We start from the raw sequence: 24,804 nt of genomic DNA, 5'->3' as shown, positions 1-24,804 counted from the left end.
TTAAAATTTGGAGCCCTGTGTGTGTTAGAGAACTGGTGTTTTGGGGTTTGTCCAGCTCTTGTAGTCTTTGGTGCCTCTTCCAGAGGGTGGGTGCGATGGGGGAAGGAAGTGGGTTCATGCTGATGACAGTGAACCCAGGTGTGATCACCAGCACTGCACTGGTCTGGGGCAGTTGGTTGTGCAGTAGGACGTACTGGCATAATGTCCTTTGTCACTTCTATCTCCAAGTGTGCCAGCATCAATCGTTCCATAGAAACCATTTTGTCTTTCCCATTGTGTTGAAGTTTGAAAGCATGTAGTCCTCACTGTACGACCTTGTATGTCAGTGGTAAACTGAAAAATGAAGTCCACCTGTCTGGTCAGTTGGGGTGAGCCATTGAGTGATCCTTTTTTGAACAGTGCTGTGTTTGGAGTGAGGGGCATGAAGATGCAGTGGATAGCCAGAATGGCCACAAAAATGGTAGGAAAAATTCAAGCAACAGAAGCAAGTAGGGTTTTCAACATTCTGTGTTGGATTCAATTATGTGGTGATAATGCTTACCCTAGATGTCTGTCTCATTTTTCGTGTTTCCTGAGGCAGTCAAACTCTTCTTCCACCCTATCTGCAGTTTGTAAGTGAATCAGAAACATTACATCTTCGACTATTGTGATTTTGTACAGCAGGATACTTTATTACAGGAATAATTTAGAAAAGGTTTCTCCAGTGTTATCTGTATAGATTATGTCGTGAGAGTGATAAGTAATGGAATCATAAGAGGATGGAAGAAAAGGCAATAATTAAAAAAAAAAAAAAACAGCTGTGGTATTTGGTAAAAACCTATGAGATACTGTGTTTATTCTAGTTTTGTGAAATGTGATGAAAGTAAGCTGGTGTCATGGTTAAAGAATTTGTGCCAAACAAAGAGGTCAGGAAAATAGAAGATGAAAGGTGTCAGCATACGTGGAGGAGAAGATGCAGATTATCTGAAAACTATAATTAACATTTAAAGGAATCAGCTCATGTGTAAAATTAGTATAATTTGGTGCGTCAGCAGAAGCAATATGCAGTAAAAACCATCTTGAATACTAGGTCTTAATATTAATTGTGATATAATAGAAGTGTTTGTGTTCAGTGCAGTCAGTATATGGAGATAACTATCTACCTATAGAAGTGTGTCATGGTACAGCCTCTTCTAACATTAAGGGAATAAAGCTTTAAATGCAGTTGCCTGGAATAATGAGTGTGGAAAGAATAAGCAAGATTTGTATGTAAATCACCTTTGACGCTAGAATCTCAAGAAATTTGATGGAATACAGTGAAATAATACTTTTACTAAGTGATAATTTTTATCTGATCAATAATGAGAGTTAAGTTTGCCTTAGCGTAAGGAACTGTTACTGTGGACTGTTTGTCAGTAGAATCAATTTTGCATTGGATAAGCAGGGCACATGTTTACTTATTAGATAATGAAGCAATAATGAAATAATAAAACAATGAATAATGTTAGTAGTATAGTATAACTGTTACAACATTCGTCATCCATATCATATGTGTCATGGCCAGTATATCTGCCAGCTGTCTTGCTTCTTCAGTTCTGGTCATAAGCTGTTTGATGTAATCAACTTAACATCATGAGGCTGAAATCAAATCAAAGTCTCCATTTTTATTTCAGCCCCTCCATCAGAGACCAGGGAAAATAGTGTGAAACTTGTAGAGACTTCATTTGATTAGCGGTATGCAAATTTTACGATAGGAAATTTAACAATAGCTTGTTAACATGTTCCATGATTAATTTGTCTCTGAGTGGTAGACAGCTATCATCCAGTGTATTAAGATGCATTTTGAAATTACTTCTGACATGAGTCTCCTCTTTATAGGATATCCTTAGATGTAGTGATCCAAGTTTCAAAATCATCTTCTACTAGAAACCTGGTGATTTCTGGTCTTTATCAGTCAGTACTACTTTGGTGACAGCATAGCAGGTGAGATAGTCAGTGCACATAACAAACTACTACCCACTCATTCCCATCTGTTGACTTGAGAAAACTGACCAGAACGTTAATTCTAGTCCAGTGTAATGGAGCTAATGCAGGAGATGTTGGTACCAGATGTCGTGGAGGTAATTGAGACATTTACTTTCATCACTAGGTTTCCCTACAGTGCTTACATATTGTCTAACACATCGGTAGAGACCAGACCAACGACACCTACTTATGATTCTAACAGCATTCTCTGCAGATGCCAAATGACCTAGTGTTGGGGTACCATGAAAAATACTTCAGAATGGCCAGATCTAAATGAGCTGAGATGATGAGCAATCACTTGTGTTCCATTAGATTGTAAGTAACTTTCGCCCAGTGTACTATTTGTTAAGTTGAATTCTTTCTTCTCTAAGTCTTCCACAGTCTTTATTAAAGCTGGATCTTCTGTTTGTTAAGCTGCAATGTTTGTCCATGCTGCAGTAACTGGTATGTACTGTTCCTCCAGAGGATTCAAAAAGAGGCAGTCACCATCCTTGAGTTAGTGCTTTTTTGAGTACTACTGTGACAGAATATACCTGAAGCTTCAATGCCCATCCTGAGATCATCCAAATGTATTCTTTAGGTTGTCAGGCAGCATAAAGAATGATGGTCAGATGCAACTATCAATGGTCTGCCACATAAATATTGCTGGAACTTCCTAATTTTGCAAGGTTTTCTTTCTCATCCATAGAGAGAGTCTTCTCAGACTCAGAGGGTTCTCTGTAACCATAATCAATTACTCTTTTAGTGCCTTCCTGGATTTGCACTGATTCCACAGTCACTAGCATCAGTGTGGAAGTCTCTGTTTTGGCATTGTTGTTAACAAATGTCTGGTAAAAACACTGCCTGCTTAAGGACACACAAACCTCATTTTTGATCATCATGCCAAGAAAATTTGGCATCTCCCTGAGGTGATTCTTATAGTGGCCATGCCTCTTAACTGAAATCCTTTATTTAGTGTCTGTAGAGACAGCACAAAATTCCATAACTAACATACCAAGGGTCTGAAAAATTTGTTAGGGCTCTTACTTTTTATGGACCAAAATGAAATCCATTTCTGTTAACTAGGTGCCCCAAAATGTTTATTTCTTGTTTGACAATGCCATACTTTCTCAAATTCAGGTTCAAGGAATGTTGCACCAGAGACATTGCTATTGGTTGGTCTCCTCAGGCAGTAATTATCGATTGAATGTTACATTGCAATGCACTTCCCTGGGAAGTGGTAAGAAGTCCACTGCAGTAGACAACATTCCCTTACATTTATAAAGATCCTTGGGAGAGTGAGCCAGGACAAAACTATTCAGTTTGGTATGCAAGATACATAAGACAGGGAAAATACCATCAGAATTCAAGAATAATGTAATAACTTCAAGCTAGGTGCTGACAGATGTGAATATTACTGAAATATAAATTTAATAAGTCATGTTTGCAAAATACTGAGTTGAAATATTTACAGCAGAATGAAAAACTGGTAGAAGCTGACCTCAGAGAAGATCAGTTTGGTTCTGAAGGTAGCAGGGATAAAACACAGGAAGCAAAATATTTATTTACAAGTTGTAGAGGAACCAGACTACAGTTCTAAGAGTTTAATGACTTGAAAGGGAAGCCATAGTTGAGAAGGGAGTGAAAAAGGTTTGTAGCCTATCCACAATATTATTCAATCTTTACACTGAGCAATCAAGGAGAAATTTAGAATGGGAATTAAAGTTCTGAGAGAAGAAATAAAAGCTTTGTGATTTGCTGATGACACTGGAACACTGTCATAGATGGCTAAGGACTTGGAAGAGCAGTTGAACACAATGGACTGTGTCTTGAAAAGAGGTTTTAAGATGACCGTCAACAAAAGTAAAAGAAAGGTAATGGAACGCAACTGGAGTAAATCAGATGATGTAGAGAGAATTAGATAGAATAGTATACACTAAAATTAGTAAATTAGTTTAGCGATTTAGGCAATAAAATACCTGATAAAGGCTGAAGTAGAGAGGATACAACATGCAGACTGGCAATAGCAAGAAAAAACTTTTCTAAAAAGAAGATGAATTTGTTAACATCTAATATCAACTTAAGTGTTAGTATGTCTTTTCTGAAGGTATCTGCCTGGAGTGTAGCCTTGTACAGATGTTAAACATGAATATCAAGCATTTCAGACATGAGGAGAATAGAAGCTTCTGGAATGTGGTGCTAAAGGAGGTTGCTGAAATATTAGGTGGGCAGATCTATTAAGTATGAGGAGGTACTAAAATCATCAAAAAAAATGAATTTGTTACACAATTTGATGGATAGAGGGATCTGTTGATAGGATGCATCCAGAGGTATCAAGGAATAGTCAATTTGGTAATGATATGAAGTGTGTGGGGTAAAAACTGTAAAAAGAGACCAAGGAATGGAGGAATTGATACAGTAGTCAGGTTCAGATGGATGTAGACTGCGGCAGTTATTAAGAGATGAGAAGGGCTGCACTTAACAGACTAGCATGGAAATCTGCATCAAATGAGTCTTCAGACCGAAGACAATAACACCAACAGACTACAGCTGTCATGGTGCCTTTAATTTTTATTATAGGCCACATGTAAGCCCTAATGCATGTCACCTACAGCATAATAGTGCCCCCAAGGGTTATGTCTGTTGTGCGGTGCACGATTCAAGCAGAGGTTCACCTACAGGACTTGCATCTGCACATCTTGATGATCCTATGCCTACTGCAATCGTAATTGAACATCTCACTGGTTCAACATGAGATCTGCTGCAGAGCCCCACACTCAATAGTGTGGTCTGCAACACTAGTGCCTGCAGCAGCACAGTACTCTGTTGTCAGATCTGCCACATATTGCTATCCTGCTTTACAGGGTGGGCAAGTGTCTGACCTCCATGTTCAACACTTCACTGCCTCCTTATGGTTTCGCCATCCTTCACCCACTTCCCACTGATTTTCATAACACAGCAGACAGTCAAAAAGTTTTGCTGTTTCTGAGATGCTTACTCTTAGATGATAGGCCATAACAATCTGCCTTTCATCAAAGTTGCTTATGTCAGTGGATTTCTCCATTTGTGGCCTGTATCATTTGCCTCTGCTCTGCTCTGCTTATATACTTTCCTTTCCATTTCGTGTGCACACAAGATCACTTGATGGGATTCAATCTTGCCTTGGGCAGTGGTCATGATATTTTAGTTTATAAGTGAATGGCTGCTACTAAATGCCAATAAAATAAAATTAATAACAAACCTTTGGATTTTTCAGGAACCCAAGATGATGCTTATAGTCATCATCTAGTAGCTCTACACTAGAGCGTACTGTAGATATGATAATAATAAGCCTTTCCTGTCCTTGAAATTCTTCAACTGATCCAACAGTTGTCCTTTGCCAATTCTTCTTGCCCAGTAACTCCCGAAATTTGTGTACCTGTAGCACACATAGTTAATACAAGATATAATCCATAAAATGAATTTCTTATGTATACATGCAAAGATTGTACCTATTCCACAGCTTTTTTTGTAAGAATAAACATGGGACTAAGTTTTATAGAAGTAAAATTTTAGCAGAAGTAATAATAATAACATGTGTTTCAAGATAGTATAAAAATGACACTCATTGCATAGCTGAATAACAAACAACTATAGGTTTACCTGTAGCCTATATGGTGTTATAATCCCTATATCTCTTTCCTGAACTTCGTAGCCACTCAGGCGTTCTTCAAACAGAGCTTCCACATATTTCATAACGACATTAATCTCTTGCCGATTAAAATAACTGAAAAGTGAAAAATGGTATAAGCAACATATATACTGTGTGCCAAACTGATGCAGTACAAACATGATTAATCCAAACACTTAAATTTCAAATAACATGAAAATTAATTCAAAAGAAAGAAAGAAAAATTACATTTTGGAAATAGGCTCCACATCAAATTGGGAAATCCTCAACAATAAATAAAGAATAATTTGTAAATCAGTGTCATCACTGTACAATCATCTGCTACTCTCCAGCAGTTGTGAGAAATGAGGCACTTAAGAACTACATTGGCCAAATTATCTTTAATATTAGATGTGACGAAAGTATCTTTGATATCTCACACTTCATATATAAATGAAAAACCCACCAATGAACTATTTTTTGTGATCCTCTACGCAGATCACACACGCCTTGAGCCTGAACTCAAGAGAATGTCACCAGCATTATCTCCACCAAGTTGATACTCTAATCAGGGTAAGTTAGCTACAGTCTGATTAAAATTACTTGATTGTTGCCACTTCACATGTTGGAGGTGTCTCCCTCCAATCAGAGCGCTCAACGGCACAACCGAATTGTTTGCCACTGCCGAACTGCCAAAACAAGTGGTCTTCCAGTTTCTTATCTGGCTTTTTTTCTTGTTGTGTTTGGATCACAAATCCTGGGTCCGGCCTTTAATTTTGCATTTCATTACACATCATGTAGACTGGCAATGGCAAGGAAAGCGTTTCTGAAGAAGAGAAATTTGTGAACATCGAATATTGATTTAAGTGTTAGGAAGTTGTTTCTGAAAGTATTTGTATGGGGTGTAGCAATGTATGGAAGTGAAATGTGGACGATAAATAGTTTAGACAAGAAGAGAATAGAAGCTTTCAAAATGTGGTGCTACAGAAGAATGCTGATGATTAGATGGGTAAATCACATAATTAATGAGGAGGTATTGGATAGAATTGGGGAGAAGAGGAGTTTGTGGCACAACTTGACTAGAAGAAGGGATCGGTTGGTAGGACATGTTCTGAGACATCAAGGGATCACCAATTTAGTACTGGAGGGCAGTGTGAAGGGTAAAAATCATAAACGGAGACCAAGAGATGAGTACACTAAGCAGATCAGAAGGCTGCAGTAGGTACTGGGAGATGAAGAAGCTTGCACAGGATAGAGTAGCAAGGAGAGCTGCATCAAACCAGTCTCAGGACTGAAGACCACAACAACAATACACATCATAAACACAACCAAAACAAAACCCACTAAATGATGGCAATGCAATAACACACATTTTGTACACATTATTAGCCAAAGACTATTGGATTCTTTTGCAAAAGACGTAATTTGGCTTCACGTATTCAGTTATTATAATCACAGGGACTGACTTACTATAGGTTAACCTCATATGGCATGGCATGAAACTGAGGTTTTTGAAGGCAGCAAATGATCATTGGAGCTGATCATATAGATATGTAAATCTAACTATATTCTGTAGATCTTCTGCAGTGCAGTGTTAGAGCTTTGGATTGAGAAACATGAGTCATAGCTTTGAATGCCACAAAGTGATGAATTTTTATTTTATTTTTAAATCTTTATCAAAATGACTCCAATTATTATTATTTTCAATTAATTGGTTTCCATGTAACTTTTTTATTTTTAAGCTTTTGTCACATCTTTTTAATCATCATATTTTTCTTCCTATCATTCTTTTTTCATTTGGAATCTATCTGCATCAGCTTGCTTGGAAAAAGCAACATGTTACAGTTCACTTTTAGCACTGAACCTGTTTTTTTTTCTGTCTGGAGTCTGGTTGTACTGGTCATCTTTAATTGCCATTTGCAAAGAGAGCATAATTAATAGTTCTGCTGCAGGTTGCTGACCGCCCTTTTCTTGGACATATTTCGCAAAAACAGATTGTGATTAGGCTAGGACATGAGTGGAAATTCAGGACTACAAAATGCATTGTCTGCCGCAGTTCAGTTTTTGGTCATTTAAAATTGCTGTGGACAGATCACCTTGCGTTTCCACACCCCTGATGGCAGCAGCATCCAACATTTCTCCATGTTGCATTAATAGTATTTCACTACTTGTGAAGTGATCATCCATGTTTGCGTGTCACCTTTAACTGAGTGGTATCCAATGTTGTAACACTCTGGTGCCAGACGTCAACTGTCAAGTAATTTTAAACAGAGTATGGTTAGTCAATCAATGAAATAGGATATTCTAAATTCTCAGGTTTTTGAATTGATAAGTACATGATTTGAAAGTCACATGTTACAGATCTTCTTAAACATCTAAACACTGTGAGTTTTGCATTATGGATAACATCAGATTTTGGAGATGAAAATGTCAAGAGGTTGACTTACTTTTTTGTGTTTTCATTCACAAATGCCTTATGGCATCATATTCTGGAGTAACTCTTCACTGAGGAAAAAAGTGTCTGTTGCACAGGAGCATGCAATAAGGATTGTGTATGATATCAAGAGGGTGAGGGTGAGGAGGAGGAAGAGGAACAGGAGTTGTCAGAGATGAATTTCAAACAACTGCTTGTTCTCCTTTTTCAATAAGCACTTTGTTTAAATACTATAATTCAAGGACTTCATACTCTTTTATTTCTTCAGTTGTCTCTTCATATAAGTTTGAGGACTCACAGCTTGGAGGCACCTTCTTTTACAATCATTATAATCTTTCATCAAGGGGCAGGAAGCAGAATACTTTCAGATTTGGCACTGCACCCAAGTTACTCACTTACGACTTACCACTGATATTGTAGATTTTCTTGAAGTTAGCATATGGAGGATTCCTTTTACAGAGGTGACAAGAAATCTTATTTACTGTGAGTTGTTTCAACAGGTGCCAATGACATCATGTGATCATACGAGGTGCATTCAAGTTCTAAGGCCTCCGATTTTTTTTCTAATCAACTACTCACCCGAAATCGATGAAACTGGCATTACTTCTCGACGTAATCGCCCTGCAGACACACATTTTTCAGAACACTGACGCCATGATCCCATGGCAGCGGCGAAGGCTTCTTTAGGAGTCTGTTTTGACCACTGGAAAATCGCTGAGGCAATAGCAGCACGGCTGGTGAATGTAAGGCCACGGAGAGTGTCTTTCATTGATGGAAAATGCCAAAAATCACTAGGAGCTAGGTCAGGTGAGCAGGGAGCATGAGGAATCACTTCAAAGTTGTTATCATGAAGAAACTATTGCGTAACGTTAGCTCAATGTGCAGGTGTGTTGTCTTGGTGAAACAGCACACGCGCAGCCCTTCCCGGACGTTTTTGTTGCAGTGCAGGAAGGAATTTGTTCTTCCAAACATTTTCGTAGGATGCACCTGTTACCGTAGTGCCTTCTGGAACGCAATGGGTAAGGATTACGCCCTTGCTGTCCCAGAACATGGACACCATCATTTTTTCAGCACTGGCGGTTACCCGAAATTTTTTTGGTGGCGGTGAACCTGTGTGCTTCCATTGAGCTGACCGGCGCTTTGTTTCTGGATTGAAAAATGGCATCCATGTCTCATCCATTGTCACAACCGATGAAAAGAAAGTCCCATTCATGCTGTCGTTACGCCTCAACATTGCTTGGCAAAATGCCACACGGGCAGCCACGTGGTCGTCCGTCAGCATTTGTGGCACCCACCTGGATGACACTTTTCGCATTTTCAGGTCGTCATTCAGGATTGTGTGCACAGAACCCACAGAAATGCCAACTCTGGAGGCGATCTGTTCAACAGTCATTCGACGATCCCCCAAAACAATTCTCTCCACTTTCTCGATCATGTCGTCAGACCGGCTTGTGCGAGCCCAAGGTTGTTTCGGTTTGTTGTTACACGATGTTTTGCCTTCATTAAACTGTCGCACCCACGAACGCACTTTCAACACATCCATAACTCCATCACCACATGTCTCCTTCAACTGTCGATGAATTTCAATTGGTTTCACACCACGCAAATTCAGAAAACGAATGATTGCATGCTGTTCAAGTAAGGAAAACGTCGCCATTTTAAGTATTTAAAACAGTTCTCATTCTCGCCGCTGGCGGTAAAATTCCATCTGCCGTACGGTGCTGCCATCTCTGGGACGTATTGACAATGAACGCGGCATCATTTTAAAACAATGCGCATGTTTCTATCTCTTTCCAGTCCGGAGAAAAAAAATCAGAGGCCTTAGAACTTGAATGCACCTCGTAATATTCTGGTTAATTTTTTTATGTTTGGTACTGTAGTAGTTCTGTCTGAGCCACATAAGCAATTTCAAATTTTAATCCACATTAAATTTCATCACTAAGAGGTATTCAGCTGTCACTATGATCTTGTAGCATCATAATGTTGGCCCTGTCCCTCCCAGTTACGTCTGGAGCAGAACTGTGTGTAACTCTTGTCCTGCATCTCCAAGCTTTTTCCCCAATACTGGAGCAAGTGTGTTCTATTAGGTTAATGAATGGTCAAATGTGAAATGTGTGTTTGCAGATATGTTGCAACGTTAGTTCTGAAATTTACAATAAAACGCTATTTACATATACGCACACACACACACACACACACCTGTTTTTTACAGTTCAGTCTACTAAATGGGTTGAGGATATGTAGCATCTCCTCTTTTGAGTGTCAGTATTACATTTCTGCATACCTACTATGCCCTAATTAACTGTTATACACATTTCATTCTCCACAGTTTCTGTCCTTTGCTGCTGCTTTTACCAACATAGGTATTCCTGGTTATCTTATTACTACTAGTAAATACTGAATCATCATCATCAGCAGCAGCCAATTCAATCATTAAAAGATGTGGGCTCTTTGAGTCATGGATTCAGGTAAGCTTTCAGCAATCTTCTCTAAGTGGGATGGTCTTGGGCTGTTCTCTGCCAGGAGTTACCAGCGATCTTCTTGATGTCTTTGTCCCATCTGTCTGGTGGTCTTCCTCTAGGCCTCTGGTGCTCTCTCGGACTCCACTCCAGTACTAGCTTCGTCCATCTGTTGTCTTTTCTTCTTCCGATGTGGCCAGCCCACTGCCATTTCACGGAACCTGCTGTCTCTAAGATGTCCTTAACCTTCGTCACAGACCGGATGTCATCTGCCCTTTTCCTATCCTTTCTTGTATAGCCCAGCATTGATCTCTCCATGGCTCTCTGTGCTGTCCTAAGTTTCCCTTTTCTAAATGAGTTCAGTGTCCATGTCTCGCAGCCATACGTCATCATAGGACGAATGCATTTATCAAATACTGCTTTCTTCAGATTTACTGGCATTTTTGATCTGAATACTGTTGAATTCTTCCCAAATGCTTGCCAGCCAAGCTTGATGCGTCAATAGATTTCTGGCCTTATGTCTCCCTTCATATTTATAATCTGGCCAAGGTAGACATATTGTAATAGACTGTCCTTGACTTTCACATCTCCAGCTGGGACCCATTTGTTGGGCATTACTTTTGGTTTGGAAAGGTTCATGTTCAAGCCCACCAGCTGACATTCCGATAGAAGATCTGTAACTAAGTTTTGGAACTCTGCAAAGTCTTTGGCCAGTAAGGCAATATCATCAGCAAATCTTAAGTTGGTAAGCCTTCTTCCATTAAATATAATTCCCTTACCTTCCCAGCTCAGCTTTGACATAGCCATTTCCAATACAGCAGAGAACAGTTTTGGGGAGATGGGATCGCCTTGCTTGACATCTCTCATGATGCGGAATTCTTGAGTTGATTCACCAATGTTAACATAAGCTGAGGAATTCTCATAGATTTTCCTGAGCACTTCAATGTATGCTGCTCCCACTCCTTGCTCACTCAAAGCTTGGAGGAGAGCTACATGGGTAACGGAGTCAAATGCCTTTTCAAAGTCAACAAAGGCAATGCAGAGAGGCAGTTGGTATTCATTCGCTCTGCTTATCACTTCACTAACGGTCAGAATGTGGTCAATAGTGCTAAAATTGTTTCGGAATTCTGCTTGTTCTATAGGTTGGGCTGAGTCTAGTGTAGAACTAATGTGGTTTAACAAGATCTTTGTGAAAATTTTGTACAAAATTGAGAGCAAGCTGATAGGACGGTAGTTTTTAATATTGTGAATACTTCCTTTTTTGTGTATCAAAATAATCTTAGCCTTGTTCCATGATAGTGGGATTGAAGCATAGTGCAGGCAGGAAGTAAATACTTTTGCCAAGTGATTTATTGTTACCTCTCCTGCCAGTTTGAGGATGTCAACACTGAGCTCATCATCACCCGGCACTGTTCCCTTTTTCATGCTATCTAGAGCACACTTGACTTCTGATGGGAGTATATCTGGAACACTAGGTACATCATTTAATTTAGATACATTCAAATTTTCCCTTGGATTGCTACACAAATTGCTATAAAAGTCTCTGATGAACTTCAAAACCTCCTCCTTTTCAGTGGTTCGACTGTCATTTCCATCGAGTGCGATAATCTGCTTTTTACCAATTGTGAGTTTGTGTTTGGCTGACTTTAAACTTTTCTTGTTCTCCAAGCTTGCTCGTAAGGTGTCTTCAGTGAATTTCTGTACGTCAGTTTTCATTTCTCTTTGCACTGCCTTGCATAGTTCGCAATACGCTACCATGTCACGATCGGTTTGGATTTTCATTTCTCTCCTCTGTTGTAAAAGGGTTTCAGTTTTGGCACTGAATTTCTTCGGTTGTTTATTTTTTTGGCATAGGCCACTGATTTCCTGTGCACTTGAAACAATCATTTCCGCCAAATCACTATCTTTAGTTACATGGAACTTGCTTTGGAGGACTTCTTGGAATACTGAATGGTCACTCCCAATACTCCAGTTAGAGTCTTGCTATTGATAACATTAATATTTGCTAGAATAAAACTGAGCTCTATTAGAAAGTAGAACGACTCATACACAAGATGTATTGGCATGAGCACAAGCCAGGGCCTTCTGTCAAAGTCTGGGCTCCTGCCTCCACCCACAAGTGCAGCAGTTAGACCATATCAGTAGCTCTGCACTTGTGACCTGGGCACCAAGCCAATAACTGGGGTTTCAAGACTTTTAACAGCACTTGACAGGTCAACATATGTGTACTCAGCTGTTATGAGATCTGCCTTACCTTGGCCACTGGGCCAGGCAGAGCATATTGCCAAAGCTGCGCTTCAATTTGGCATCTGCTGTTTGTGTTGTTTTGACCTTGATGCCACAATCTTGAAGAGGCAGCCAGCTGGAGGTTCATGCACAGCTAATGTTCTCTCATCTCTGAGCCTCCATGGCCCACCAGGTCCAGAGATCACCCTCCAGCATTGCTCAATGGCTTGACCCTGGGCAATGCAGCCGGCTGTCACTTGGCTGAATATTGTCTCATTCCAGCTGCAGTTATGAGGGCAGAGTTGCCTCCCCCTGACACAGCACTGAGCCGAACGATGCAATATTGGCAAGGTCTCTGCTGAGCAATATTGATAAAAGTGCTGAATCAGCACATCCTTGCTAGCCTGTCCCATCCTGGGTGCACCAAGTGAACATTGCCATCCATCTCTTGTGCAAGCTGTTACACTTGTTGAACATAGAAGTCAACAAATTATTTGTCAACACTGGGTGGTTGTATCTTCTACACTATCTTCCACCTCCATCAGAGAATCACTCACTCACAGCCTACCCATGCCCATTACAAGTGGTTGCATTATCCTATGTCTCTTCGCAAGTGATAACAGAAGATCTGTTGGAGGTTGGAATGATGACAATGACAGTGGAAGTGTTTTTTGACAAGAATGCATAATTTAACACCAATTTTAAAATTTTTCTATTAGGTTGGTGCATAAGTTCGTATCATTTCTGTTTCGCATGTTGATGTTCCTGTTGCCATGGGTTTATTTATCAATTGCCATCTCTTATTTGTAGTTCACAGATGCTATCTGAGTTTACATATTGTCATTTGGAGATAGTGAATGGAGGTGTGGACGATAGAAAATTGAACATTTCTGACATATTCTTGTGTTTGAATTCAATAGAGGGGTGACAGCAGCAGAGACAGCCAGAAACATTAGTGCCACGTATGAGGATAATACCACTGGACAGAGCATGGCAGAAAAACGGTTTTCTCATTTTAAGGAGAATCGTTTTGACATTAGAGACTCTCCACATCCAGGAAGATCTGCTGGGTTTGATGAAGATCATTTAATTGCACTAAACCACAATGATCCACATCAGTGTACTAGAGAACAGGGAAATATGAGGTGCATTCAAGTTCTAAGGCCTCCGATTTTTTTTCTCCGGACTGGAAAGAGATAGAAACATGCGCATTGTTTTAAAATGAGGCCGCGTTCATTGTCAATACGTCCCAGAGATGGCAGCACCGTACGGCAGATGGAATTTTACTGACAACGGCAAGAATGAGAACTGTTTTAAATACTTAAAATGGCGACGTTTTCCTTACTTGAACAGCATGCAATCATTCATTTTCTGAATTTGCGTGGTGTGAAACCAATTGAAATTCATCGACAGTTGAAGGAGACATGTGGTGATGGAGTTATGGATGTGTCAAAAGTGTGTTCGTGGGTGCGACAGTTTAATGAAGGCAGAACATCGTGTGACAACAAACCGAAACAACCTCGGGCTCGCACAAGCTGGTCTGACGACATGATCGAGAAAGCGGAGAGAATTGTTTTGACAGACTGCTGAATGACTGTTGAACAGATCGCCTCCAGAGTTGGCATTTCTGTGGGTTCTGTGCACACAATCCTGCATGACGACCTGAAAATGCGAAAAGTGTCATCCAGGTGGGTGCCACAAATGCTGACGGACGACCACACGGCTGCCCGTGTGGCATGTTGCCAAGCAATGTTGACGCACAACGACAGCATGAATGGGACTTTCTTTTCATCGGTTGTGACAATTGATGAGACGTGGATGCCATTTTTCAATCCAGAAACAAAGCGTCAGTCAGCTCAATGGAAGCACACAGATTCACCGCCACCAAAAAAATTTTGGGTAACCGCCAGTGCTGAAAAAATGATGGTGTCCATGTTCTGGGACACCGAGGGCGTAATCCTTACCCATTGCATTCCAAAGGGCACTACGGTAACAGGTGCATCCTACGAAAATGTTTTGAAGAACAAATTCCTTCCTGCACTGCAACAAAAACGTCCGGGAAGGGCTGCGCGTGTGCTGTGTCACCGAAACAACGCACCCACACAACGAGCTAACGTTACGCAACAGTTTCTTCGTGATAACAACTTTGAAGTGATTCCTCATGCTCCCTACTCACCTGACCTGGCTCCTAGTGACTTTTGCCTTTTTCCAACAATGAAAGACACTCTCCGTGGCCGCACATTCACCAGCCGTGCTGCTATTGCCTCAGTGATTTTCCAGTGGTCAAAACAGACTCCTAAAGAAGCCTTCGCCGCTGCCATGGAATCATGGCATCAGCGTTGTGAAAAATGTGTACGTCTGCAGGGCGATTACGTCAAGAAGTAACGCCAGTTTCATCGATTTCGGGTGAGTAGTTAATTAGAAAAAAAATCGGAGGCCTTAGAACTTGTATGCACCTCGTATGATGAACTGTGATTATTACACAATCTTGTGACATCCGCATGCAATGAGGAAGGTTCAAAAATTGGGTGTATGGGTACCGCATGTTCTATGATAAAGTCACAAAAATCAGTGGGTGGCCATATGTGGATTCTGCTTCCTTGTCATCAACTAACTCATGGACAACACCAATATTCCTATCCTGTGTCATTACTGGTGAGAAGAAATTGTGCCTTTATGTTAACATAAGGAAAAGAAAGGAATGGTTGAGCCCATACAAAGCAGCAAGTCCCTGTTCAAAGATCTGCATACATCCACAAATAATAATGTTATGCATCTGGTGGAACAGTGACAGTATTATGTACTAAAAATGCTTCCTCAAGGTGTAACCATCACTGCTAACATCTATTGTCAACAACTAATACATCTTGCAGCTGCAATCCAAGAACAATGACCAGGAAAACAGTGTGAACTGACACTACTCAACAATAAAGGCCACTCACATTGGACAGTTGTTGCATTGGGAAGTCGTTCAGACCCACCTTACTCTCCTGATCTTGCACCCTCAGGTTTTCATCTTTTCTGCTCTCTATCAAAAACCCTTCAAGGAACTTCCTTTCTGGATTAAAATGTGGTCGGAACATGGTTCAATGAGTTCTTTGCCTAAAAAGCATGTGATTTGTACAGTTGCAGAAATGAAAAGTTACACCATCATTGGCAGACTGTTGAAAATAGTTATATTATTGATGACTTTTTTTTTGGGAGGGGGGGGGGGGGGGGGTGTATGTTGTATGAGTCTGGTACTAATAGATGAAACAGTGTCTACTCAGGAAACAATTCAGCACTTGCTGAAACAGTTAGTTTAAATGTGGACTGATGATGTGGATAAAGTCGGGAGATAGACAGGCTAGGGTGGAAAAGAAAGGAACAATCAATTCCTAACATGCCCCACCTGCCCTAGAGGCAAGCACAGCCTCATTTGTGATTCCATTTTCAAGTAAACCTGGGGATGATTCTTTTTCTTAATAATTATTTTTTAAGTCACATACAGCTAGAAAATTAGGGAACTGGAATGAAGAACAATTTTTAAATATTGCTCAACTGAAATTATCAGGTGAGCGCAATATGACAGGTTGCAAAATGCCCCAGAATTTGCGCTAAGGACAAGTGGAGCAATACAGAAGAAAGAACATATCTAGATATTATTGGGAACAACTTTCACTAACTCAGATACAAAGGAGGAGGAGGGGGGGGGGGGACTGTGAACAGTTTTGTGGGTAAAGTAAGGAAAATTGAACACTAATACGTAGAATTGATATTTGACGACAATGCCAATAAGGCCATTGTACAAGAGTCAGTACAAAGGGTCCTACATGTGTTTTTGTGGAGTTTGTCTGTGGTGACACTGTGTTAAGTTGCAAGGAGCTTGCACAAACTTTAAACAAGGCTGTTACAATTGCGCCAGCTTTGATCAAGATTGATGCATTGACCAAGCCTAGAGAGGGGAAAGCAGTTTTTAATACCAGATTATGTGCTATATGTGTTCAGCTGGACCTGTTCAGCATTATTGTAGGACGTTGCAATGTAAGAAGTGTAAACAGGTTCGACACTCTGAATGAGAATGCTGGCAGGAGGATATCCAAACTTGTCAGTGGGACCCGCAGGCAAGATCTTGCATTCCAATGTTAAATGAAGGAGGAATTAGTGCAGCTACTGCACAGCATTCCCAGTGAATACTAGCACACATGCAGACTCAGTGGTACATTGTTGTTTGGCTGGCTATTTTTAAAATAAAAAGATAATATTTTTACAGTTTTTATTATTAGATTGCAAAGCCAGAATGGAAAAAAAAGTCTGAGTTTATAAAACTGAACTGACTTTTAAAATCGCTGCAAATTGCAATATGGACTTTCTTCTTCTTCTTATTCTTCCTCTTCGTCATCATCTTCCTACATAAGATGGTTTTCACTGCCATTAAGAGCATTACTTATGCTGCACTTCCTGAAATATTTTACAATAATGTCTTCTCTCACTCTAGACCATGACTGTTTTATCGACTGACACACTTATTTGATTGTAGGTCATTTTAAAGCTCCCTTCAGTGTGAATCCATGTTGGGTTTCACCTATCATCCATTTGTTCCATTCCTCTTTCATATAAACTTTAAATGGTTATTGAGGTTGCAATTGTGAAGTAAGGTATAACAGCAAGCTCTGTATTTCCAAGTATCAGTTTCTATTTCACATAACTTTTCAAATGACTACTAAAACTGGTCTAGCAGAAGAAGAGAAGTCTTCTATGATAAAGCACTTTTCCTTCTTTCCCACGCTCTGTTGATCCATAATTTCATACCAGCCTCGTTTATCCAATACTTGTCATGTACATGAACAACAACACCTGACAATATTTCACAAGGTTTTGACATTATTTTGTGCTTGAAAATGCTCATTTTATTAAGTTTAGTACCATTACCACAACATCAAAGGACAACAATGTGGTGATTTTTTTCACGCCCACTTGCTTTTATAACTGCAGTTTTAGCACCTTTCATGGCAGTTCTGTTACTCAGCACATCAAATGTTAGAGAAGTTTCATCCATATTTGCTATTTGGCTTAGTTACACTGGTTTTCTTTCAATGTTAAATAATAAAGCAATGGGAAGATAATATTTTCTGTTCATACTCTTGTGACATTTTCTGGGATATTTTGGTTTTGGTTTAAATGCTAAGTCCATGATGCTTCATAAACCTGTGGCACCAACTATTTCTACCCTTAAAGTATGTTAAGTTACTGTAGCACTAACTTACAAGAATGTGTGTTTGTGAATAATTTTTGTATCAGTTCCAATGCCATTTTGACAGTATCCTTGAATCCATTTCAATAAATCATCTTCTAGTTCTGACCAGTTTGCATTCAATCCTCTATTTACACATTTAGTCTTCCTCCGTTTTTTCAGTTCTTCTTTACTAGCTTTCCAAATGCACATGTTTTTTTACTGTTGGTGGAGGCCTGAAATGTCACTCAGATGCTCTGATTCCATGTTCTTCTGAATATGCTATTACTTTCAGTTTATAGCCTGCATCTTAAGAATACCTTTTTTTTTTTCATTATGAACCTAGCTACTGACAAATATGTTGTACTGTGACGGATAGCACAAATATCTTTCAATTCCATTTCACAGGCATTGTAGACTGCAATGATGCATCATAGGTTAGTTAGTGTTCTGAGTTTGTGATGGGCATGGTGGGGAGGAGACAGTGGTAGCAAGCTTGCGAATCCCCGCAACTCATGTTTGTCGCATCAGTGCACATCTGCTGCCAGTTGAATCCAATGTTGCCAGATAGAGATAGGTTTCCAATGGCAACAAATATATGGCCATTTTGAAGACGGGCAGGAATTTTAAATCAAACACTGGACATTTTTATATTAATTTCGAGTAGAAAATGCACCTGAATTTTGAAGGCAATTTTTTGGAAAAAAATGCATCTTATAGCACATAAAATATGGTAGATAACAGGGAAGCTGATTAAACTGCATACAAAGTCTCTTAGATACAACTCATGGGATATATGTGGATCATTTCAAAAGTTCTGTGCACTGTTGTAAGACAGAATTGAAGAAAGTAATTTACTTCACAAAATATATTCATAGGCAATCAATATAATCTTCATTCTTGCTTATGGTAGATTCCCAATGTTTTGGCAACTTCTGAATTTAGGAAGGACACCTTCATTATTAAGCTGTCTAATTACTTGGATCATTTCACTGGAAGCTTCATCAACTGTATCAAAATGTTTTCACTGAGTTATTTCTTTAGTTTGGGAAGCAAAGCAGACTCTGGTGGGCCCATAGCAGAACCTTAAGATTAGTGGGGAATTATTTCCTATGCATATCTGTCGAGTGTTTTCCTCACTGGTAGGGCAATATACCACTTGCATTAATGTAGATAGGGCAATATCCAGTCTTGCATTATTGTGCAAAATGAGGACACCAACAGAAAATCATGCCAGGCCTTCTTTGGCGAATTTTTGGGTGAAAAACATTTTTCAGAAACAGCTTGTAGAAAGCACCTGTTACAGACATCCCCTATTTGTAGCTATGACCCCATTATGTCATAATCAGAAATCATCATCAGTTTCAACTTTGAATGCTGGTGGCAGAATGTTTTTGGACATAGAGAGTTGGATATTTTCCATTGTGGCAACTGAGACTTCAGTTCTGGCTCAAAATCTCATATCCAGGTTTCATCAGGTGCAACAATCCTTTTCAAGAACTGTTCTCTTTTTGTTCATTAAGTTGGAAGCAATTCTTCTGTGATGCTTTTGCATGCTGCTTTCTGCTCTTTGCTCCGGTCATGTGCCCACATCTGGCAGCAAATTTTATCATCTTTAACTTTTCAGTTATGATTCTGTAAACTGAACTGACGGACATTGTGGCCTCATATGCAGTTTCCTCACAGGTCTTTTTGTCAATTCTTTCTCAAAATGTCATTAACAATAAACTGAGAGGTGTAGTCTGTTGGAGTTGATGGCCTTCCATTTCTTTGGTTGAGCAGACCATCATGATACTGTGTTATGATCCACTACACTGTTCCCACACACCTCTCTCAAAGCTTTGTAAATTTCCACTGGGTTCTTTCCACGCAGGGATTCAATTTTGATGTAGGAACACTGATCACTGTGTGTAATCTGACTTGACACAGTTTCAGCTGAATTACTCATGACATAGCCATGCGGAACAGGAAACACACTTATGACCATCACATTTAAAGTCTCACTCACAGCTGACATGAATTTCAATTTGAAAATGCCACAGTAATGGTCTCATATGCGCAGTGTGAAGGACTTTTGAAATGACCCCTGTAATATCAGAAGGTACGGGAAAGATAGTCTGCATGGTCATGGGAGCAGACATGCCAGTTAATCCTTTGTGTGTGGTTAAGCCTTTGATGCAAAATGAAGAACAGAATAAAGTACAGTGTTTTATTTGCTACAGTTTATACTGTGTACAAGACATTGACGGAAGATGGACAGTGCCTGTCAGTGTTCATTAGAAGTAGAGCTATCCTGGCAGCACCAGAGGATCGACCTAAGGTGGCACTGATGGTCCAATTCAGCTATTATCAGCACCTGCAACTGCCATTCTGACTGAATCATGCAATGATGACATTCCAGTGTTAATTGGACAGTGTGTTATGTCTTTTGAAAGTGAAACAATGCACGGTATACCCAGACGATATTACAGTATTTTCTAAGGACGTCCAGGACATGTGGTACAGTTACTTGTCTCCTTTACTCAGTTATGAGTGGCTCAACTAACATGAGTTTGGCAAAGTATCATATTGTACTAAAATAAGTTCACTATTTCGGTCATACCATTGGCCATGAGGGACTGTGAATCAACTCTCAGTTTCTACAAGCTGTGTGGGAATTTCCAAAGACTAGAACAGAGGAAGTCTTGTCTTGGGATATGTAATTATTAAAGGAAATTTTTGCAAAAAATTGGAAAAACAGCAAGACCCTTGACACATTTACTGAAGATAGGGGTGAAGCTCAATGGGCTCCAGAACAGGAAGGAGCCTTTGTATGATTAAAGGATTTATTGACCATTGGTCTTGTCCTTGCTTTTCTGGATTACCAGAAACAATTTATGTTATCATGTATTAACGACCAGGCTGCCCAGCCATTATGGTTGGTGTTGGTGATGAGGGGCAGCTCAAGTTCAGGATGTTGGCGAACCACCTCCCCAGGACTTAGGTCAGTGGTGGAATGGTGAATGGATGCCTGCTAGAGGCTTGATGAGACTACAAGGAAACAGTATTGACAAACCATACATGGCCACTGAGCTCCAAAGCCAGCAAACTGTGTCACTTATGCTGCTAGCAGCCTCAGAAGTATGCAGTCAGAACAGGAATGATCACGATATTGACTGTGTACAGTAGGAGCAGCCATCAGCAGTGGAGTTTGCCCATGCAAACACTGTAGGCAGCAGGTAGTTTGATCATGCAATTGGGAACAGATGAGCAGCTGGATGCCCTCAATAATGAACTAGAGGCTACAAATACGTCTTCTGGCTGCAGAGCACCAAGCCCTCAACATTGGCCTCTCCATGAATACAGTGCCCCAGCGAGCAGTGTCTAAGTGCACAGGAGAAGGCATGTAGACCCAAGGAACTTGTGAATAAGTAGACTGAAGACTGTTACCGATCCCTCCTCATAGCTGGATGCCAGCAGACTGAGATACTTCTAACTGAAAATGAGGAATATTTATACAGGCCTGGAACATGCTTGTTTTGCTACAATACTGGTTACTTTCCCTCAAGTTATAAGAGTACCTTGGCCTGGGTGTGAGGTAATCAGGCCACCCACACTGTGGCCACTCCATCTTTCTGCTGTGTCAGTACTTTGGTGTCTCTAGTTGGCCAGCTTAGCAACAGCATGAAGTACCACCACACTTTTCGTGCTGCATGATCTCAGTGTCATAGTGTAGCTCTTGTTATATCAGCAAGTAGCACATGATGCAATAAAGTTCTGATCTGACCTGCTTAGGTGACCATGAGCTCATGCAGCACAAAACTGGCTTCTGGGTTTTAAGGATCCATCGAGCTGCTTGTCTTGGTGGGTTTTACAGTTAAGCGAGACTGATTCTTATGTCATACATTCACCCAGAAAGACTCATGGTAAAAGAGTCTGGTTGAGTTGCAAGGCAAGTGCTGTGGAACGTACTGGTATACCTGCAGACAGATGGCTAAAGGTTCAGGCTGCTGACCAAGAGTGTCAACAGTTCATGATGAATACTCAGCTGATGATAGATTATTATACAAACAAAAAAGGAGTCACCAGTGCATAGTAGTGGCAGCAAATTTATGCAAGCTGTGTTGAAGTTCATGATTCTATTATTGATGATGAACATGGAAGCATAATGTGTTCAAGTACATCTCCAGAAGGCTATCCTTTGCCTGAACTCCACAGGGCCTCACTGCATGGTATCAAGTATGAAAGAGCCTTCCCATTGGTGGCTGAGCAATGGTATGGTATACAGATGTGTACAGCATGGATAGTGTTTAATAGGCTTGATGTACTATGAGGAGTAATCATTTGATGTGAAGCGGTGGCTCACTAACTTCAGCGCAAAAAAGGCCCCAGTGGCCTGGTGAATTCCTTCATGGTGCACCATGCCCAACGTTTTTAAATAAGATCATCATGAAAACTGTAAAGTAACAGAATAGGCTGGCTCTTAAAGCAGAAACCACGCTTCCTGGCAAACTGAATCATTCTAGACCAGTTTGTGTTGTATACACAATATACACAATCTTAATGAGCACATGTTATAATGTTTTAATTGACTAAATTAATGAAATAATTTTACTTTGAGAATAAATAATTGTACTTTGAGAATAGTTATAATGAATTATGATGAAATTATCATGAAATATAATTTCTGTTCAAAAGTATGCTCAACGAATGTAAATGAATACCACAACTGACACTTATAAAAATTGTATGGAGAAACTTAATTTTTATTACTGTTCAGCTTAATGAAAAGACCTGGGAAAATGTTAGCAATAAAATCCAATCCATATTTAAAAAGTTATTTCAATTTCTTAAGCCAACATTATTTTAAAATTGTATCTTCTGTGTTTTGGCTACAATAACTGTATTATTTCAGCATCTTTATTATTCTAAAATGATTGTAGTGTTCTATAAATCTGAATCCTGTAACCATTCTCAAGAAAACTGTTCTACTTTCAGTTGTAAGTTATGAAATTATCACTTTAAACAAGAATTGTACTCAAATTTCCTTTATTTTAACTTGTATAAGAGATAGTGCCAACAGTTGATTATGTTCAGTGTCACTCAAATTTTTGTCAAGCTCTGTGTGACATCATATGTTATGCGATTAAATAATTTATTATGTACAAATTTCATTTCAGCTATATCATTCCTTCGCAAGTTACTTGATCAAGACATAAACTGCCTGACAGGAATTCTTTTCAGTTGGAGTCAAATTGCAGCAAACAGCATTTTCTATCAAATGTTTGCTATGATCTGAATTAGTATTTTGAACAGCAGTGTTACAACTACTATGTGTATTTATTTAGATATAGTATTCCATGAAAATATCTTTTGTGCAATTAACAAAGTCATGTGTGCAATTTTAATGTAAGATTGTGTAGGGTACTGTGTATCCTTATATTTTTAGGATACTGTACATTCTTATATGCTTATATGCATATAATAGAAGTAATCATGAAAGACTGATTAATGAATTACCTGAATACATACAATCTTTTAAGTGAATCACAGTTTGGTTTCCAAAGTGTCAAAATTTGGAGTTAGCCATAATAGAATTCACGAAAGTTGTATTTGATGCTCTATATTTTTGGATCTTTCTAAGGCATTTTATACAGTCAGCCACACAATTCTATTAAATAAATTAGAAGCATTACGAATAAGAGGGGTAGCTAATGACCAGTTTTGATCATACCTAACAGATAGGGTACAAAGAGTAGAGATAACATATACTTCAAATAGATCTAAACATTCAGTAAAACACTTATCAGAACCAAGAGAGCATATTAGGACCAATACTGTTCCTGATATACATCAATGACTTTCCCAGTAGTGTTACTCATGGCGAAAAAACCACTTCGCTGATGACAGCAATATTACAGTCACTGAGAAAACAAGAGAACTCTTTGCCAAGAAAGCAAATGAATCACTCAAGGAAGTATATGACTGGTCAATAAATAATAAAGTTACATTGAACATAAAGAAAATTAATTGAAGAGGAAAAATGACAATGTTAAATTACATGTAGACGGCACCTCTATAGACTGTGTAACAAATCTAAAATTTATAGAAATGAATATCGATTCTCAGTTGAAGTGGTGTGAACACACAAAGGTACTTGCAAACAGAATTTCATCAGCATGTTACGCCCTTAGAATCATATCATCAGTGTGTAACATGCAGTGTGTTTTAGTTACATATTATTCACATCTACACTCAATTCTTAGCTATGGCCTTCTTTTTTGGGGAACAAATGCACAAAATAACACAGTTTTCACACTCCAGAAAAGAGCCATAAGAATAATATCCAAAAATACTAGTCGAGCTCATTGTAAACATCTGTTCAGAACACTGGGAATTTTACCAGTCAGTTGTACACATCAAAAATAACATTGATAATTACTGCACAAACAGCTCTGTCCATGACCATGCAACAAGAGATGGACTCAACTTACATTTACCAAGAAAAAATAAACATAAAACTCAAAATAGCATTTTCTAGCAAGGAATAAAACTGTACAATAAATTACCAAAAGGGATTAAAGAAATTGCAAAAATACAATTATTTAAAAAGGCAGCTAAAAAGCACCTGTTATGCAATACATTTTATACATTGAAGGCTTACTTAGATAAAACAGAATAGGGGTTTGATAAAAAAATTTTATACAAATAAATAACAATAATAATGATTATAAAACACCCAAAATTCCACATAACACCTTCACTTTATATGTTTTCCTTCTTTTTTCCTTTCTAGAAATACTTACCCCCAAGCTATGCATAGCACAATACTAACACCTATTCCTCTTTCTGAGCTCAACAT

The 24,804-nt window shown here is 39.2% G+C and overlaps 1 protein-coding gene across 1 annotated transcript in view; it reads right to left on the bottom strand.

Annotated features, from left to right (window-relative positions):
* LOC126094446 (putative helicase MOV-10) overlaps positions 1–24,804 on the bottom strand; it is a 474,995-nt gene that overhangs the window by 44,912 nt on the left and 405,279 nt on the right. Inside the window, exons 17-18 of the mRNA XM_049908818.1 lie at positions 5,626–5,749; positions 5,225–5,401 (exon numbers count right to left, since the gene is read on the bottom strand). Of these exons, the coding sequence (XP_049764775.1) occupies positions 5,225–5,401; positions 5,626–5,749 (301 nt within the window). The remainder of the gene's footprint in view (positions 1–5,224; positions 5,402–5,625; positions 5,750–24,804) is intronic.

Source organism: Schistocerca cancellata, chromosome 8, assembly GCF_023864275.1.
Source record: "Schistocerca cancellata isolate TAMUIC-IGC-003103 chromosome 8, iqSchCanc2.1, whole genome shotgun sequence".
NCBI classification, from domain to species: domain Eukaryota; kingdom Metazoa; phylum Arthropoda; class Insecta; order Orthoptera; family Acrididae; genus Schistocerca; species Schistocerca cancellata.
The sequence above is the reverse complement of the archived record's forward strand: the minus strand, read 5'-3'. Positions and strand labels throughout refer to the sequence as shown.